This window comes from Carassius auratus, unplaced genomic scaffold (assembly GCF_003368295.1).
Source record: "Carassius auratus strain Wakin unplaced genomic scaffold, ASM336829v1 scaf_tig00011176, whole genome shotgun sequence".
Taxonomy (NCBI): Eukaryota; Metazoa; Chordata; class Actinopteri; order Cypriniformes; family Cyprinidae; genus Carassius; species Carassius auratus.
In genome coordinates this window covers 143,411-160,295 of record NW_020524175.1, presented here as the reverse complement: position 1 = coordinate 160,295, position 16,885 = coordinate 143,411, and the positions used below count along the sequence as shown (strand labels likewise).

Sequence of the window (16,885 nt, the reverse complement as noted above, 5' to 3'; positions counted from 1 at the left end):
TTAGTGTTGATGTGAACAGGATGCCAGGTGTGTTCTTTAACGCTATGAAAACATCATGCGTAAGTCACGAAGACACTTGTGCTAATGCAGTTTAGCAGGTCAAGCGCTGGCGTCACTTTCACACTGGTCCTGCGGCTTGAATGGAGCTCTCGGCTCTCATTAGGGGAACACAATATTATTGAATTCGCAGGCATGAGGCGAGGACAGACTCCATACAGAAACAGCAGCTCCACTGCGAGGGTTATTACCTCTGCTAAAGGACTGTAGTAAAACATTGCTGCCCATAATACAGAATGGTAGTGGCTCTCATTGGCTTTACATGCACCCCATGTGAACCCATGGGGCCCTGTGCAAAATGAGTGTGAACTAGAGCGAAGCTGAGTGCCTTTATTAACCCCACATCAAAGATAATATGAGGGAAGCAGAGAGCTGATGCGTGCTGCTGTCGTTTAGAAGACTAAAGTTGAGCTTGTAATGATTCCTTGTACTAAAAGACCAATGCATTTGTTCACTTTCATGCCACTCTATTTCAGTAGTATATAGAATGAACACATTTGTGTGCATTGATAATGTATGCAATGCACTAGATTTGACCTGCCACCTCTAGCATGATGAATGATAAATAAAATAAAATAAAAACATCTGAATAATTAATTAGCATTTGAAGCTTTTTTCTGCTTCCAAGCACATGATATCAGCAACAAGAAATATGCACTTTTAGTAGGATAAGTCATTCATTTATTACTTTATAATTCTATTATTTATTTATTTTACTTTTCCAACTATGCACAGTTATATAGTTGCATTTTATCATTTGTATTTAGCATAGCTTTTTTTTTAATCTGCTGTTACACAAATCATGACCCATCAAAACAGAAATTGAAATTTAAATAAAACATTGGAAAATCGGATACAAAACATAAAACAAGCATATTTCTAAGATAACTGTATGCCATATTTTTTCAGAAACTAGTGTTCTGTATGGGGTTTTTGTGCTGAAGGTTGACCTGAGGAAGTTGTTTTGTTATTGCTGTGACGTGGGAGGAGCTCTGTGTGATGTAGTGCTCACTTTGACTAAAGCGCTGAGTCAGTGTTATTGTAAAGGTGAATAATGGACAGAATAAAGAGGAGTTTCTGCGCTGTCGACACTTTCACTGAATCTCAGACTCATACTCTGAAATACAGCTGCTGTGTGGAGGATCATTACCAGTGCTGACAGGAAGTCCCGCCCATTGGTTTAAAGAGCCAATCACATGAATGATCTGAGGGATACCCTACAGATTTCTTTATTCCAGCAAACGCAGTGCTGCATGTGTTTAAGTTTCTCGTCTTTCCTGCTCTACTGCTTCACTTATCATCCATCCTGTCCTGCACTAACTCTCATTCTGTCTTTTATTAGTGCACTTGAATTCCATTCCATTGTTTTGGTGTCACCATTACATTTGTATTCATTAATCAGGGTCTACCCGAGTTGAAAATGTTTGGCTTTATTTAATAAATAATATTTCTATTCACCAAGGATGAATTAAATTGATCAAAAGTTGACAGTAAAGAAAGACATACAGTAATGTTACTAAAGATTTCACATGAAGATCATGTGACACTGAAGACTGGAGGAATGATGCTGAAAATACAGCTAGGCATCACAGAAATAAATTGCATTTTAAAACATATTTAAATAAAACAGTTATTTTCAATTGTATTAATGTTTCACAATTTTACGGTTTTTACTGTAAACTGGTGAGAAGAGACTCAAAAACATGAAATGTTAAAACATCTTACTTTTTAACAGTAGTGTTATATCTTCACATGTAAAGTTGATTGATTACGTAATTGCACATAGTTAACGTTGGATGTTTATATTTTCATAGGATATTATTTATCATTGAAGCATCTAGAGTCTTGAATTCAACACTGAATTTTCTTGTTTTAAAGTGTCTTACCAACAAACAAAAATATTGGATGTGTTAGGTATATATATATATATATATATATATATATATATATATATATATATATATATATATATATATATATATATATATATATATATATATATATGCACATAGAACTACAACTACCATAGTTATAATAATAATACTAATGAAGTGCACCCTGATTGTTGCAAATTAATCTAATGCTGATTTGAAAGAGCCACAGGCATGAATTCACTCAACAGTTTTGTTGCTGCGTCATGAGTCTTTACAGTAAATTAAGTCTTTGTCATTCTTTTCAGCACAAACACACCTCCTTTGTATGCAAATGAGTCTTGTGCCTTATTCACTAAAGTCAGCGTTATTTGCCTGCTGCAGTAAACATTGTGCTTTTAGCAGCCACCTAAAGCAAGAATTAGAATTTCATTTGATGTTTTATGCACTTTGCATTGATTATAGCGGCAGTAATTCATTAAACAATGATCAAACGTTCTTATCCAAACATGCAGTGAAGTTCATCATACTTTCCGCATTTTAAAGAGCTGTTTAGGTGTGTGGATCACTGCTGTACAGTCACAGTAAAATATAATAGATTGTGGAATTCACAAGTGATGCACAAGACAGGAAATTGCTTTAGGTTTATTTGTCTCAATGGCTAGTTTGCAGGTTTAGAATTGACAGTATTATCAACTTGCTGAAAATGTGCTCTCCTTCAGACCATCCAAGATCAGGATGAGATTGTTTCTTCATCAGATTTGGAGAAATGTAGCATTGCATCAGTGTTTTAGCAATGGATGCTCTGCAGTGAATGAGGGTCCAAACAGCTGATAAAAACATCATAATAAGTAAGGAATAATTGACGACGGGCAAATTTAATTATTAGAAAACTAATGCACTATTATTATTATTATTATTGTGCATTATTTTTCTAATAACTAAACAGCTGGGAGTCAATTATTCCACTTATGATTGCCACACCTCAAGACATCAGTCAGATCATATATTTCAAGGCATTCGTCTGGTTTTTGTTCTTCAAATACTGTTGTGAATAGGATTATCTAATCCAATGCCTCCTTTGCTAATTCCAAAACTTAATTTTAGACCTAGTAACAGAGGACAGAGCCGTTGATAGCAGACTTATGCAACTATTAATGCATTATTAGAGAGAGAGATCCACAAGTACCCAAGTTCATCAGTTAACATCTTGTGAAGCCAAAAGCTGTGTTTGTAAGAAACAAATCCATCATGAAGATGTTTTAAACTTCAAACCATATTGCTTTTTACACTGAAAACAAAGTCATCTAGTCTGAATCAGGAGAGAAATCGGCACGGATCAAGAACCAAATACAAATCCAGAACGGTCCAGAACGGCTCTAAACAAATATGTGAGTGGATTTTGATTTGAGAACGTAACATGGATGTTTCATGAAGTGATGTTAAAATATCTTAATGCTGGATTTGTTTCTTACAAACACGCAGCTGTTCCCTTCTCGAGACATTAACTGATGGACTGGAGTGGTGTGGATTATTGTGATGTTTTTATCAGCTGTTTGGACTCTCATTCTGACGGCACCCATTCACTGCAGAGCATCCATTGATGAGACACTGATGCAATGCTACATTTCTCCTAATCTGATTCAGACACAAACTCATCCACATCTTGGACTGCTGGAAGCTGAGCACATTTTCAGCAAATATAAATGTTTAGGTAAACCATTCCTTTAAATGAACATACTTTGGATGTTGGGGAGTTGAAGCATTGCATGTTTGCATCTCTCTTCCCGCTGTTTTCTGCTGATGAGGTCGGCTGAAGGTTGCATCATTGGCCTGGCTTCTGTCCGTCCTAATTTCCTCCACATGACCTTCGACCCCCAGGCTGGAGGTGTGAGTCTGTCTCCTGTCAGGTTTCCCCTGCGGCTGAGGAAACACATCAACAGCGCGTCGAGGCACGTGCCGATTCCCCGCACCTGCTGCACTTGTCTTTCATGAGGTGACTTCAGCTCAGCGGGCCGCCGTTGGTTGTCACCTCTCTGTGATTAGGGTCACGCCGCACGACCTTTGGCTGCTGTCGAGGAGGGTGGAGGGATGGGAAGGGCAGCACAGGGCACGTGCGTTTCGACGCCGTCAAGCTGCTGCTCAGAGCCGTTGTGGCATTTATTCTCAGAGCTCGCTGTCCTCACACATTCTGCTTGAATAGATTTATTTTCTGTTCTGTCCTGCAGCAGAGGCAGTTTTCTGTCTGAGGGAGTTTTTATGTTTGATTTTATTGTTCACGATGCGAGTGCCGCATTGAAATTTTTGATTTTCTTCACCACAAAACATGCTGACTCCTTTCGACCTGTTTTGTAGGTAATTTTAGTTTGTTTTTGCTCAATTGATACTATTTAAGTCTGTTTGGGAAATAGATGTTACTTTTAAATTCCGTTTTTTTTTTTTTATCTCCCTTTGATGTACATTTATAGAATGTTCGGGATTCAAAATGTAACTGACAGCGATGATGTCACTGAGGTCATTTGAATTCTGTTTGGGCTTTTTTCTTGCATCTTTCTATCTTCTGCATTAGAATTTATTGAATTGTGATTGGTTTTCTCTTGCAGAAGATGAAATGCAGAACACAGGCATCTTGAGTTTAACTGTCTACCTTTACGTTTCTACACTAATTCTACTAGTTGTGTTTTGTTTTTTCAGTGTTTTTTTTTCAGGTTATTCAGTGAAATCTTGATCTTGTTTCTCATTTCTATGTCATCTCCAGTTTCCCAGTTGATGTGTCCTTCAGGCTGAGATGCTTGTGGAATATCATACTCCCAGATGTCAAGATGAATTCATTAGAGACCTCATTTCTTTAAAAAAAAACATCTGTTCAATTTTATTTAATATCAGCTTGGATTGAAATTTGGGTTGCACTTTATTTTACAGTACGTGTACTAACATGTACTTCTAGTGTACTTACAGTGTATTTATCTAAGAAAGTTCTGGTAATACAAGGTAACTAGATGGGGTAGGGTTAGGTTTAGGGGTAGGTTCAGGGTTAGTACCTAGTTATTACATAGTTATTGTAATTACTATAACAAGTACATAGTATCTACATGAGGAACAGGACTGTAAAATAAAGTGCTACCGAAATTTGACCCTGTTTACTGTATGTAAACATGTTGCTGGCCTTATTGTGAAATCAGTGCATGTTATTATAAAAATAATGTTTGCCTTCATAATCTTTCATGAAAATTGAATAGCTTGCTCTTACAAATTATGTTTGTGTACTTGTTTCTCTCCTAAGCATCGTAGAGAAGTTATAAAACGGTCATGTAAAAAGTTTTGCACTTCAATAAACCCTGACTTACGTTACACTCCCATTAAATAGAAATTAATATTTTTATTCAGCGAGGATTTATTAAATTGATTGAGAGTGACAGTATAGACTATTATAATGTTGCAAAAGATTTATATTTCAAATAAATGCGGCTTTTAAACACATTTTTACAGCTTTTTCTGTGTTTTTGATCAAATAAATGCAGCTCTCGTGAGCAGAAGATACAAAACCCCAAACTTTTTAACAGTAGTGTATAAGCAGCTTCCCATTGAAATTCATCATTTGTCGATCTTTTGGCTATGATTTGTGTTTATTTATCTCAGCTCGTCTCATCAGAGAAAACACAGTTGTTTTGCAAGTCATGCTTGCGTTTCTCCTTGCTGTGTGTTTCTCTCTCTGTGTCTGTGTGTGTCGCGGTGGCAGATTACAGGAGAACAGAGGAGTCCGGCTGCGTGAAGCCGACCGCCTCGGTTCACTTGTGTCCCTGCGATGGTCCTGCAAAGCTCTGATGGGATTGCAGCCAACAAAGAGTCAGGGCTCTCAGTATGCCACCGGCGTACACGAGCCAAAAAGTGTGCTTTGGGTTTTTTTCCCTTGGTTTGAAGTGTCGTTTTGAGCAGAATGAAAGACACACTCGATCCTGTTCGATTATAACGCTACAAAGCGTGAAACAGGAGCGGAGGGTGTATCTGTCCCGACCACCGAAAGCACAAAGAGCGTTTGAACGGATCCTCTTAGACTATCATTGTGGTCACAAATGGAAATCTGGTGAGAGATGTGGACTGTAAAGTGAGTGCTGGTAACACGAGCATGCAAATCATCCCGTGAGAGTCGGGAGAGGGTGGGCTCAGGCAAGGACATTGTGAGATGACTAGAAAGGATTCGCTTTACAAAGAGAAATTGGAAGATGTTTGTGGTGCTCTGAGTCCCTCGGTTAACCTTGCTTGCTCTCAGCAAAACTTTATAGCTTCTAAATCAAGATGTGGTGGCATAAATGATTATTAGTGGTGTTTGCCAAGTCAATCTTGAGGTTAACGGTGTGCTGAAAGTATTAAAGTTCAGCGTGTGTTGTCCTGTGGTGTTTGTGCAGGAACGAGTCCTCAGCACTGCTGTTATTTCAGGAAGTCGTCAGATGTGATATTCTTGGCATTTTGCACCAAAATCATACAGCATATAAGTTTACTTAACCCTGCAAAATGTTAATAATTAAAGCGTAATAGTTTAATTAATAGCTTCTCAGGGCAGTGCTAAATAAGAAAGCAACATGCATTTTTTATGATCCCTTGTTTTTTTAATTTAACTTTGCAGATTCTGTGAGGTGCATGTGAGCTTATGACTAAGTGACATTTTTATGCATATTTTTCACCCTCCTTCTGAATTACAGGCTTATTGTGCCTTTATATTTAAGGCTTCTTTAAATAAATGAAGTCAAACAGTTGCATGTAGAAATAACATCACTAAATAAAAAAAGGTTTGCATGAGTTTGCAAACCCTTTGCATGAGTGTTTATGCCTATTTTGTGCTAATTCTATGCATATTTTTCAGCTTCTCTCTAAATTAAATTGCTTTTCTATATTTTAGACTTCTTTATGTACAGTACATTTAGATTTATGATTATGATAATGAAGTAGACTTGATTATGATTATGATTGGTTAACATCAGGGTGCTTTAAAAGTTATGTAAATTACATTTTTGGTAACCACTTCTTACAAAGTGATTATTTGTGTGGAAAACCGACCCAAATTTAAATAATTATTTGATTAACTCATAATTAATATTGATTTGCATATACTTCAAAACAATAATAACAATACATTATGCATAGTTCCATGCAACTAACCCTAAACCAAAACCCTCATCCTAACACTAACCCTATAGTAAGTACATGTAGTTAAATAATATAACTCAGCACTTATATAACTATACTGTAACTGTACTGTCTTTTGAACTCATAATTGAGAGCAATAAGTCAGAATTGTGAGATAAAAATGTTGCAATTACCATTTTCTTATTCCATGGTGGAAATAAGCTTCCAGTATTGCCTGTGATTTACATGCAACTGTCATACTGTCAGAATTCTTCTTATATGTCCCTAAAAGTGCACTGCTAAAGTCACTGTTTCCCGCTCCAGGATCAGATAAAGCCAACAGCAAGGTTTTCACTCCACGCAAACTGTCTACAAAGGCTGCATGTGCAACGCTGAATGATTGCGCTTCTCTGTATCTGATTGTCCTTGAGATCAAACATCAAATATGATATTTCATGTCCTGTTTTTTTCCCACCAGATGCTCCCCGAATCGTTGTGAGCACGGAGGGAGGTGCTCGCAGTCGTGGAGCACGTTTCACTGCAACTGTTCTGCCACGGGCTACAGCGGAGCGACCTGCCACAGCTGTAAGAACGCTTCTGAAATACAGACCACTTCCTGCACACACTTCAAACACTTCCTGTGCACGGATTCCTTCCACACTCAGAGTCAAGGACGGAATCCCTCCTGATGTTCCCTAAACTGCACTATATGATCACGGTTTATGATAAAACTCAGTTACAGTGATAATTTATGGAATGCAAAAAAAAAAAAAAACATGCTTCATTCTGTAGATTTTGATATTTTGAATAGAATAACAACATGCATTCGTATTCATATTAAGTTTATTATGCTTGTTCATATTCACATTGCTGCACTGAACTGCATCTACTAAGGCTTTTAATGCAAACGTTTGCATATTTGGACAAATATTGATATATATATATATATAAATATATTTTCATGTTTGCTTAAAATGTCTATAATTTGTATTCTATTCCAGGGCTTGGCATTGGAGCAAATTTAGCAGTTCAAGCTTACCATACATGAAAAACATGATGGATACAGTAAAAAAAAATCTTAATAAGTGAGAATTATAAACGAGCTTGAAGTAAGCAGATTCTTTTATTTTGAAACGTCTAAGCTTCACTATTGCCGACTGCTCATTCAAACAGATGAGAGAGATAAAATATGCACTTTTACAGCCTTTGACAGCATATTACAATATAAACACCATAAAGTAAACATTATAATAAAGTAATTGTTTGTAATAAATGCATATGCATCATACATGATTATGTGTAGATGTGTCTGTGATTAATTGCATAAGTTTGCAGATGTCATTTTGCAGCCTATAGTAGTTTTAATATCTATTGCGTTCTGAAACACATATATTATCATCGCATATTGAGCACTTTTATCCCAGAACATCAATGCAAATGGAATTCCTCCATGATATGAGGCCTGTAAGGAAACAATATAAAACATGACGCAAGGTCAGGCGCTCATTTGCTGCAGAGCTCAAGCTTTACACGCTTATGGATTTACACAGTTCTCAGTGAAGTGAAAAGGCCCGCTTTTGGTGCCGTAAAAGAGAGTGGAACAGATTTGGGCTGAAATGAAGCACACGTCACTCAAATGTTTAATGGCGGCAGCATTTAAGACGTTCACACTTGAGCTGTTTTAAAGGGGGTGTTATTGAGAGGGACTTTATAGGGCGACCCCATAATTAGATCTCACATAAAACTGCTGTCAGTCAGAGGAGCGTTTGAGGTATTTCTGCAGGACTGTAACTGAATATATCTGTTTTATATATTTATATGGTTTTAATGGGGTTTTGATGTTGACAAAATTTAAACTAAGTAATGTTTTCTCCGATTGAATATGAAACAGATTGCATACAGAATGTAATTATTTTCCTTGAAAGTGAAACCTACAGTAATCCATTTCCTCCCTAAGCACATTAATAGATAGTTAACTTCCCCCGTTTGCGTTACATCATGAATTTAGTGCTACGAAACAGATGCAGACGGTCATAATTAAAGCTGCTTCGTTTGCTTGAGTGCATGCAAAATTGATGCAACACACTTCAGATGAAACACTGCCTTCGTTTTATAATACAAATACACTGGGAGGTGTAGTTTCACAAATATGCCATGCAAAATTAAGTGGACGATATATGATTTTCAATGCTTGTAAAATCTTACAAAATATATTATGTGAAAATTTTCTGAAGATGAATGTGAGCCAAAGAGAAAAAAATGTGCAATAAGTTCAATCTCCAAATGTAACACAATTAGAACATATAATGTGATCAGTGGGATAGTGAACTGAGTTAAAAAACCATGTGAAACATCCTGCCTTTACAGTCACTTCACACTAATTATATTTCCTTTAAAAGTTCAACATGGCACAGATAAGAAAGTGCATCTTTATACTCATTTAAACACTTTACTGGCTCGTGTTAGCAGATGAACACGAGATCCAGCGTTGATTGACAGAGACCATTCTGGAGCATTGATTTAGATTTAGATCTGCTTAACCAATCACATCGTCCCGTCCAGGTGTGACATCAGTGACATCGAGAGCGTCAGAGGGGAAATCTCCCAACACAGCTGTGATCAAAATTAGTCGGTTTCTCCACTTCGGTATCACTTACACACATCAAAATTTAGTTTTATTCATATCTGTATTCTGTATGAGAAAGATTTGGCCATTTATGTGTAGATATTTAGATTATAGATCATAATTTTAGAGGTTGTTTTCTCAAAATGAGTTTAGCAGTTCTTACATACACCTAAATTTAGAGTTTTACTCATATCTGTATTCTGAAGGTTGTTACTGAAGGATTTGTTCATAAATCACTCAGCTGATAAATATTAGACATATTATTTTCTGACTGTTGACGGTATTTCATGATTTATGGGTTGATAAGAAGAGAAAAATCCAAAATCTCTTCTGTAAAAATCTTTAATATGTCAACAAAATTAAACGAGAATGTTAAACCTGGCTTTATCCAGCGTTCAGATTTATCTACTGGAAATATATGCGAATTAGTGCATTTTTAGTACATAATGCCACATGTTTAAACATAACATTTTAGAAAAACTTGTAATACAGTTTTTTTTTCTCTTAATTTACTGTAGTTGATCAACTGGTTAGCCTCTATTGTGATTTACTATTATTATGATTTTTTTACCCATTCGTCTGTCTATCACTATCTTTCCTGGAAAGATCATGGCTTCTCATGGCAACTAAATATATTTTCTAAAAGTCCTGAAGCTGCTCCAGATAATTTCAAGTATCTCGAGTACTGGAATCAAAACCATCTCACCATTCTGTTAAAGATGTAATAACATTTTACAGGGTGTGAAAATAAAAAGAGACGTTTTTATGTGAGCTGCATTTCCAGATGTCAGAAAAGTGAGAAAGTGTGAACACGCACCTGTTTAAGTACGTTACTGTTATTATTCACAGTGTTGAACGTAAAGAGCTTCACCTCATTATCTCTCCACACTAACCTACTGCTTCTGTGTTTACAGCCATTTACGAAGCGTCGTGTGAGGCGTACAAACACAAAGGAAACACGTCTGGCTTTTACTACATCGACGTGGATGGAAGCGGCCCCGTCAAACCTCAGCTAATCTACTGCAACATGTCAGGTGAATCTCACGCAGTGAAGCCGAAGTGATTAAATCCCTTTAAACACTCCGTAATTGGGACTTTAATCCACAGCTTTTGATCCTTCACGCACCATGTCACACCCCACGGAGGAAGTCAGCTGTGACACTCGCTAAAACACACATTAGAAGAAGCCGACAGATCAACCTTTGAGCCCGTCTGTGTGACGTTCACTCGCACAAATAAAGTTTTAAAAGGCTTTTATGGCATGATGCAACAGAAGAAGCTTTTGAACTTGAATGGCTCTTTAGAAAAGCATCGCGTCACCTTTGATAGATTCCCACTTCTCCTTTGTTGAAGTCGATATGAAATCCAAATTGACTCTATTGACTTTCTTAATACACATTGCGAGACTTATAGTGTATGCTTAATCAGTGTAGTTTTATTCTAAAGAAAAAGTATTTTGTATTTCTTCCTAACCTCCTCTAAAATTACATGTTCATCCAATCAGTTCCCCATGATTTTTTATATATATTTACTCTTTCAGTATCCTATTTCACATCAGTGTTATTTTACATAATCAAACAGAGCCAGAAACTATGTCAAACAGAGCAGATGGGGGAAGAAAACACAACAAAACAGGTCCATAGGGTGTGACAGTTCACCCCATTCCCCAAAAGACTTGACCTCCCACCATAGAGATAAAGAGAGGGATGGTGGGGGACTTAGGAGGAGGATAAAGGAGTGTATGTGCGATGGTGACGGGATGGCAAAGGGCCTAGACAAATGAAAATACTGTTACAGAATAAATATTTGATAATTTATTATCATTACTCATTTGTAAGTCGCTTTGGATAAAAGTGACTGCTAAATGACCAAATGTAATATTTTAAATTAGTTATTTTGTATTTTCAGTTTCCATTTAAATTGAACCTAATGTAAGTATTATTGCAGTCTGCATTTTAGTTATTTTCATTAGTATATATTTTGTATACATTATTACAGTATTTATTAATATTGTTTTTTTTTTCAGTTTTGTACTTTTTGAGGTTTACATATTTATATTGATTTTTTTTTTTTTTTTTTCAGTTTTAGTTTTAGTCATTTTTATTTAGTAAATTTTTATTAAAAAATTTATATTTATTTATTTATTTATTTAACTTTTTTCCCCAATAAATGACGTTTTTATATAAAAATGTATAATAACAATAACTTCAGTTAATGGTACCAGCAGTTTCACATTTCGCACTACATCAGTCAAATGGATTGAAAATATAATTTCATTATTTCAATATTTTAAAAGCAGAACCATTATGAAACCACAATAACCTCTAAAGCAACTCAAGAACCCAATTCAGCTGAAAATGGTTCTTCTTAACCACTCCTTGAACCCATGAACCTTTTATGATTGTTTAATATATATCGCATGCTTAGTTTTATTTTATTTTTTTTGTGAATGTTCTATGACTTTTTGAAGGACAAATGACATGTTGATGAAATCAACAGTGCTCTGAGCTAAAACATAGTGTTTTATTTTAGCCTTTTCTTCGTTCAAATCCCTCTTTTCCCTGCAGATAAAGCATGGATGGTGATCCAACATAATAACACGGAGCTCACCAAATTAAAAGCGTCCTCTGGGATAGATCAGCATTTAGCCCACTTTAACTATTCTGCCGACGTGGAGCAGATCCAGGCGATAATTACCCAGGCGGAGTACTGCGAGCAGGAGCTCTCCTACCACTGCAAAAAGTCACGGCTCTTGAACACACCAGGTAAGCCCTTTTTATTAGGAATATCGATCGCCCCCTCCCTATGAAAGGTCAGGCTTATTAAAATATCACTCCATCCGCAGACACATGACGCTTACGCAAACGACTCAAATTGATTGTTATGCTCTTGGTTACGGACAGCTCAGTTATTTCCCCATGTTTTTTCCTGCATTCAATTAATTGAAAGTCACCTTTAGGGTGGATTATTCATGTGCTTTTGCACCTTTAAAGAGCTTTTATCGTGTTTGTTTGTTTGTGTGGGTTTGTCATGGGCGGTTTGGTTCGGTGTCAATCACAGGTCGGGGCGGCTGATAACGGTTCTCGTAGTCTCTCAAATAAACACGAAACATCCACTCACATGGTAATTACATCCATTCATTGTCACATTGCTGGAGTTCTTGATGAGACGAGGAGAACACAGTGTAAGGAATAAATAAGAAATGTTGGAAATGCCAGATGAATAGCAATGAAAAGAACGATTAAACCTGGACAGATGCATGCAAGACTGATGGAAAATCACTCACGAGATCTCTTCAACAGCTTAATGCTTCCTCTTGAGATTAAAAGCTGAATAAATAGAGACATGTTCTGCTTCTCAGGTGTTTCGTATGAGGAAAAAGTCCTCAGTAATCTCACGTCATCTCAAAATGTCTCAAAGATTACAAAAATATCTCTTTATAAGCTAAAAATGTTCTCATTAAATTCAGGATGAGTTGATATGCACTATTGACTCTTTTGTGTCTATCTTTATTTCTGTTAAAGGAACTGTAGAAACATCTCACATCCTGTTTCTCATGAGAAGATCAGAGCAATCTCACACACTGTCTCAAAATGATCCCAAAGTCTGCAACAAAAAGTCAAATGATCTAAAATGTTGGTTATTTTGTGTCTGTAGAAACATAATTTCCAGCTTCTCGGATGTTCCTCATGAGAAAAAGAACCCAGTAATCTCTAAATGTCTCAAAATGTGACCAGATCCCAAAGTGTGTAGCCAGAACTTGGATATCTCAGTATAAACCCAAATATTTCTCATTAAATTCAGGGTCAAATGATCAGGACCCGGTTCCCCAAAACGTTCTTATCGCTAAGTAGTTCTTAACCTATTCCTTAACCTCTCTCTTAACGTTATAGCGTTCGTACGCTAAGTATATCTTCTGTAAGTCACACTTTCGTAAGGTTGGTCCGGACCATTCGTAAGCTCTCTCTTAGCGTTGTTTGAGCTCAAGACGCTACTGTACAACAGTCTTTAGAAATCAGCGCAGAGCAGTACAAGTCAAAAACTATTGAATGTTGACAATGTTGTGGCTCAACAATGATTTTATGTTATGGACATTTTAAGATTAATAATAAATTATGTTCGCAATGGATACAGGCCTATTAATGAAGTTGACTTTATGTGGTATCAGAACTAATATTGTGATAATTAGCCTTGGCTATTTCGTAATGTCATTAAAGCGTTTAAATTGGCAATCACTTTTGATAGTTAAAATCTGGCAAACAATGTGGCTCTAAATGGCTAAGATCTATAAATGGGTGGTGTCCAGTAAGCGACCAACTATGGCAGCGATCCAACGTGTCCTTGTATTGAATCAAAGACGGAGCCGGACGCAGAGCCGTTTAGTCCATGTCAATTTTTTTATACGGCCACACGTCCGGAGGTCCAGGAGGTGCAGCAGGGCTTTTTGTCATGCCAAAAGCGATACGCGGCCATAAACGTGCAGGTTATAGTGGACAATAGGGGTAAGAGTGAGCGTTATCGGGGAACCGGGCCCTGAACTATTGAGTCTGTTCTTAATTATTTTGATCAATCTCAGTAGAAACATGTCATTTACAGCTTCTCAGATGCTTCTCACAAGAAAAAGGCCGTAGTAAACACGCATCCTCCCACAATCTCTCAAATTATAATCACATTTGCCAAGACTCCCAAGTGTGCAACCAAAACCAGAGATCATTACATTTGGCCTCAAATAATGTGAACTATTGACATGTTCAGAACTTTAGTAGAAACATGTCACTTTCAGCTTCTTAAATATTTCTCATGAGAAAAGACCTGATCTTACACATAATCTCAGTCATGTTAGTTATGAAAGCACAAGCTCTGATCAATTGTTTGTTTTCCATCATCTCAGAGTGGTAGTGTAGTGTGGTTGCATCAGTGTGGTGATGAGCGCTGTGTGTGTGTTGTTGCAGACGGCGCTCCCTTCAGCTGGTGGGTGGGTCGATCGGGCGAGGCACACATGTATTGGGGCGGTGCGGTGCCGGGCAGTCAGCAGTGCGCCTGTGGCCTGCAGGAGAACTGTGTGCATCCCGAACACTTCTGCAACTGTGACGCCGACGGCAAAGAGTGGTACGACACACTCACATGACTGATCCAGCTCACATTACAACCCCAAACCACGTTTATTTAAAGAAAACGAAGCCTACTTTCAGGAACGTTGAGATGTTTTTGTGCATTGTAGCATTGTTTTCATGACAGCTGCAGACAGTGAGATGTTTTCGTCTTTCAAACAATATGAATTAGTGTCATTTAAACGTCAGATGCAACAAACAGAATAAGGCTCGGAAATTTGATTCATTTCTCAGAATCAGCTTAATCAGGTGAATCAATCTGATTCAGTGAATTGATTCAAATCTCTGATTTGACGATTCATTTTTAAATCCAAATTCAACAATGCCTGTTTAGTTGAACTTGAAGTCATTTAACAAAAATACATAAACATTAAAAAACATACTGAAGACCAAAAAATATTGCAATATGGTTATGTATTAAATATTTTATATTTGACCCAGAACTTCTGTCCAGATACTCAGATTTTTTATTAAAATGTTTTATTGAATGATTTTATTAAAATCAAAACACAAATACCACCTTTTTATTTATAGCATAGCATAATGCAATAAAACTAATTAAGTTTTTACTTCTATTTTTAACTTATTTTTTTCTGTAATGTTGGAATCGGAAAATGTGAAGAAGAAAAAATAAAATCATGACTGTCCAAACATTTTTTTAAACATAAATTAAAATAGTTTATTGATTTTTTTCAAATTAATTGATATTTATATCATTAAAAAAAAATGCCACACTGATGCAATAAATAAATTAGGTTTTACAGTATCACTTTAGGAATTGGAAAATGTTCTTGCAATGAAATAAATAATTAAATAAATAAATAAATAAGCAATCAACGGACCAAAACATATTGAATTATGTTTGTATTATAGATTTCATGTTTTTTTTTTTTATAGTTTATTGATTTTATTAAAATAAATAAAACAATAAAAACAATAAATGGCGGCGTTTTTTTAATTTTTTTATGCAGCTTTATTTTGCATAAAGGGAATTGGAAAAAGTAATTGCAAATGTAAAAAAAAAAAAAAAAAAGTGTTTATATTTTGATTTATGGGTGAAATTTGATCTGGTCATGTTCTTGACTGTATTAATGAGATTAACCCTTGAAGTGCAGTCGTGTTGTTCTCATGTGTTGAGTCATGCTGTTTTGATTTCTTTGACAGGTCAAATGACTCCGGGCTGCTGTCCCATAAAGAGCATTTGCCGGTGCGAGCGCTGGCTGTGGGTGACATCAACAGATCGGGTTCAGAAGCGGCGTACAGAGTGGGACCCCTGCAGTGTTACGGTGACAGTAAGTACTACACTAATCAGACTCTGAGCGCTCGTTCTGTCTCTCTGTCAGACACAGCACAGCTACATCAGCTCTGGCTGGATTGGCTTAATGAAAACCACAGGCCAACAATATAAACACTGCTTCTCCAGATAACTTCTGGAACGCTGCCTACTTCAACAAGGAGACGTCGTACCTGCACTTTCCCACGTTCCACGGGGAGCTGAGCGCAGATATCTCCTTCCTGTTTAAGACCAGCTCTTCATCCGGAGTGTTTCTGGAGAACCTGGGGATCAAAGACTTCATCCGGATCGAACTGAGCTGTAAGTGCCTTCAACCTTCAGGTTTATTCCTCTGAATCTCACAAAAACCTGCCAAAATATTTCATCACAAAATAAAAAGAAACAGTTTTTGGAAAGACCATTCAGAATTTCGGTTTTCCAATAGTAATTAAGTACACCTAAAGTCTTGAAAGAAAAGTTTATTCTTATATTAATCTATATGGGAGTATATATATATCTATCAAAATGATAGATTTTTCTTTAATGCCAAAATTCATGAGGATATTAACTAAAGATCATGTTCCATGAATATATTTAGTAAATTTCCTACCATTAATATATCAAAACTTAATTTTTGATTAGTAATATGCATTGCTAAGAACTTCATTTTGACATAATTTTAGCGTTAAAAAATAAATAGTAATTGAATATAAGATTAAATATTGTAAAAGGGCTCCCTTTAGTTTAAAGCAGAAGCTGTCGTAGATCTTTATGCCTAAGGATATTTGATATTTGAAATATGATTTATGCATGTTCATGTGGT

The 16,885-nt window shown here is 36.4% G+C and overlaps 1 protein-coding gene across 1 annotated transcript in view; it reads left to right on the top strand.

The window, feature by feature from the left end:
• The window catches only part of cntnap3 (contactin associated protein family member 3), a 108,857-nt gene that overhangs the window by 65,832 nt on the left and 26,140 nt on the right, over positions 1-16,885 (top strand). The window contains exons 11-16 of the mRNA XM_026245851.1: positions 7,531-7,637; positions 10,593-10,712; positions 12,246-12,443; positions 14,631-14,787; positions 15,954-16,081; positions 16,213-16,383. Of these exons, the coding sequence (XP_026101636.1) occupies positions 7,531-7,637; positions 10,593-10,712; positions 12,246-12,443; positions 14,631-14,787; positions 15,954-16,081; positions 16,213-16,383 (881 nt within the window). The remainder of the gene's footprint in view (positions 1-7,530; positions 7,638-10,592; positions 10,713-12,245; positions 12,444-14,630; positions 14,788-15,953; positions 16,082-16,212; positions 16,384-16,885) is intronic.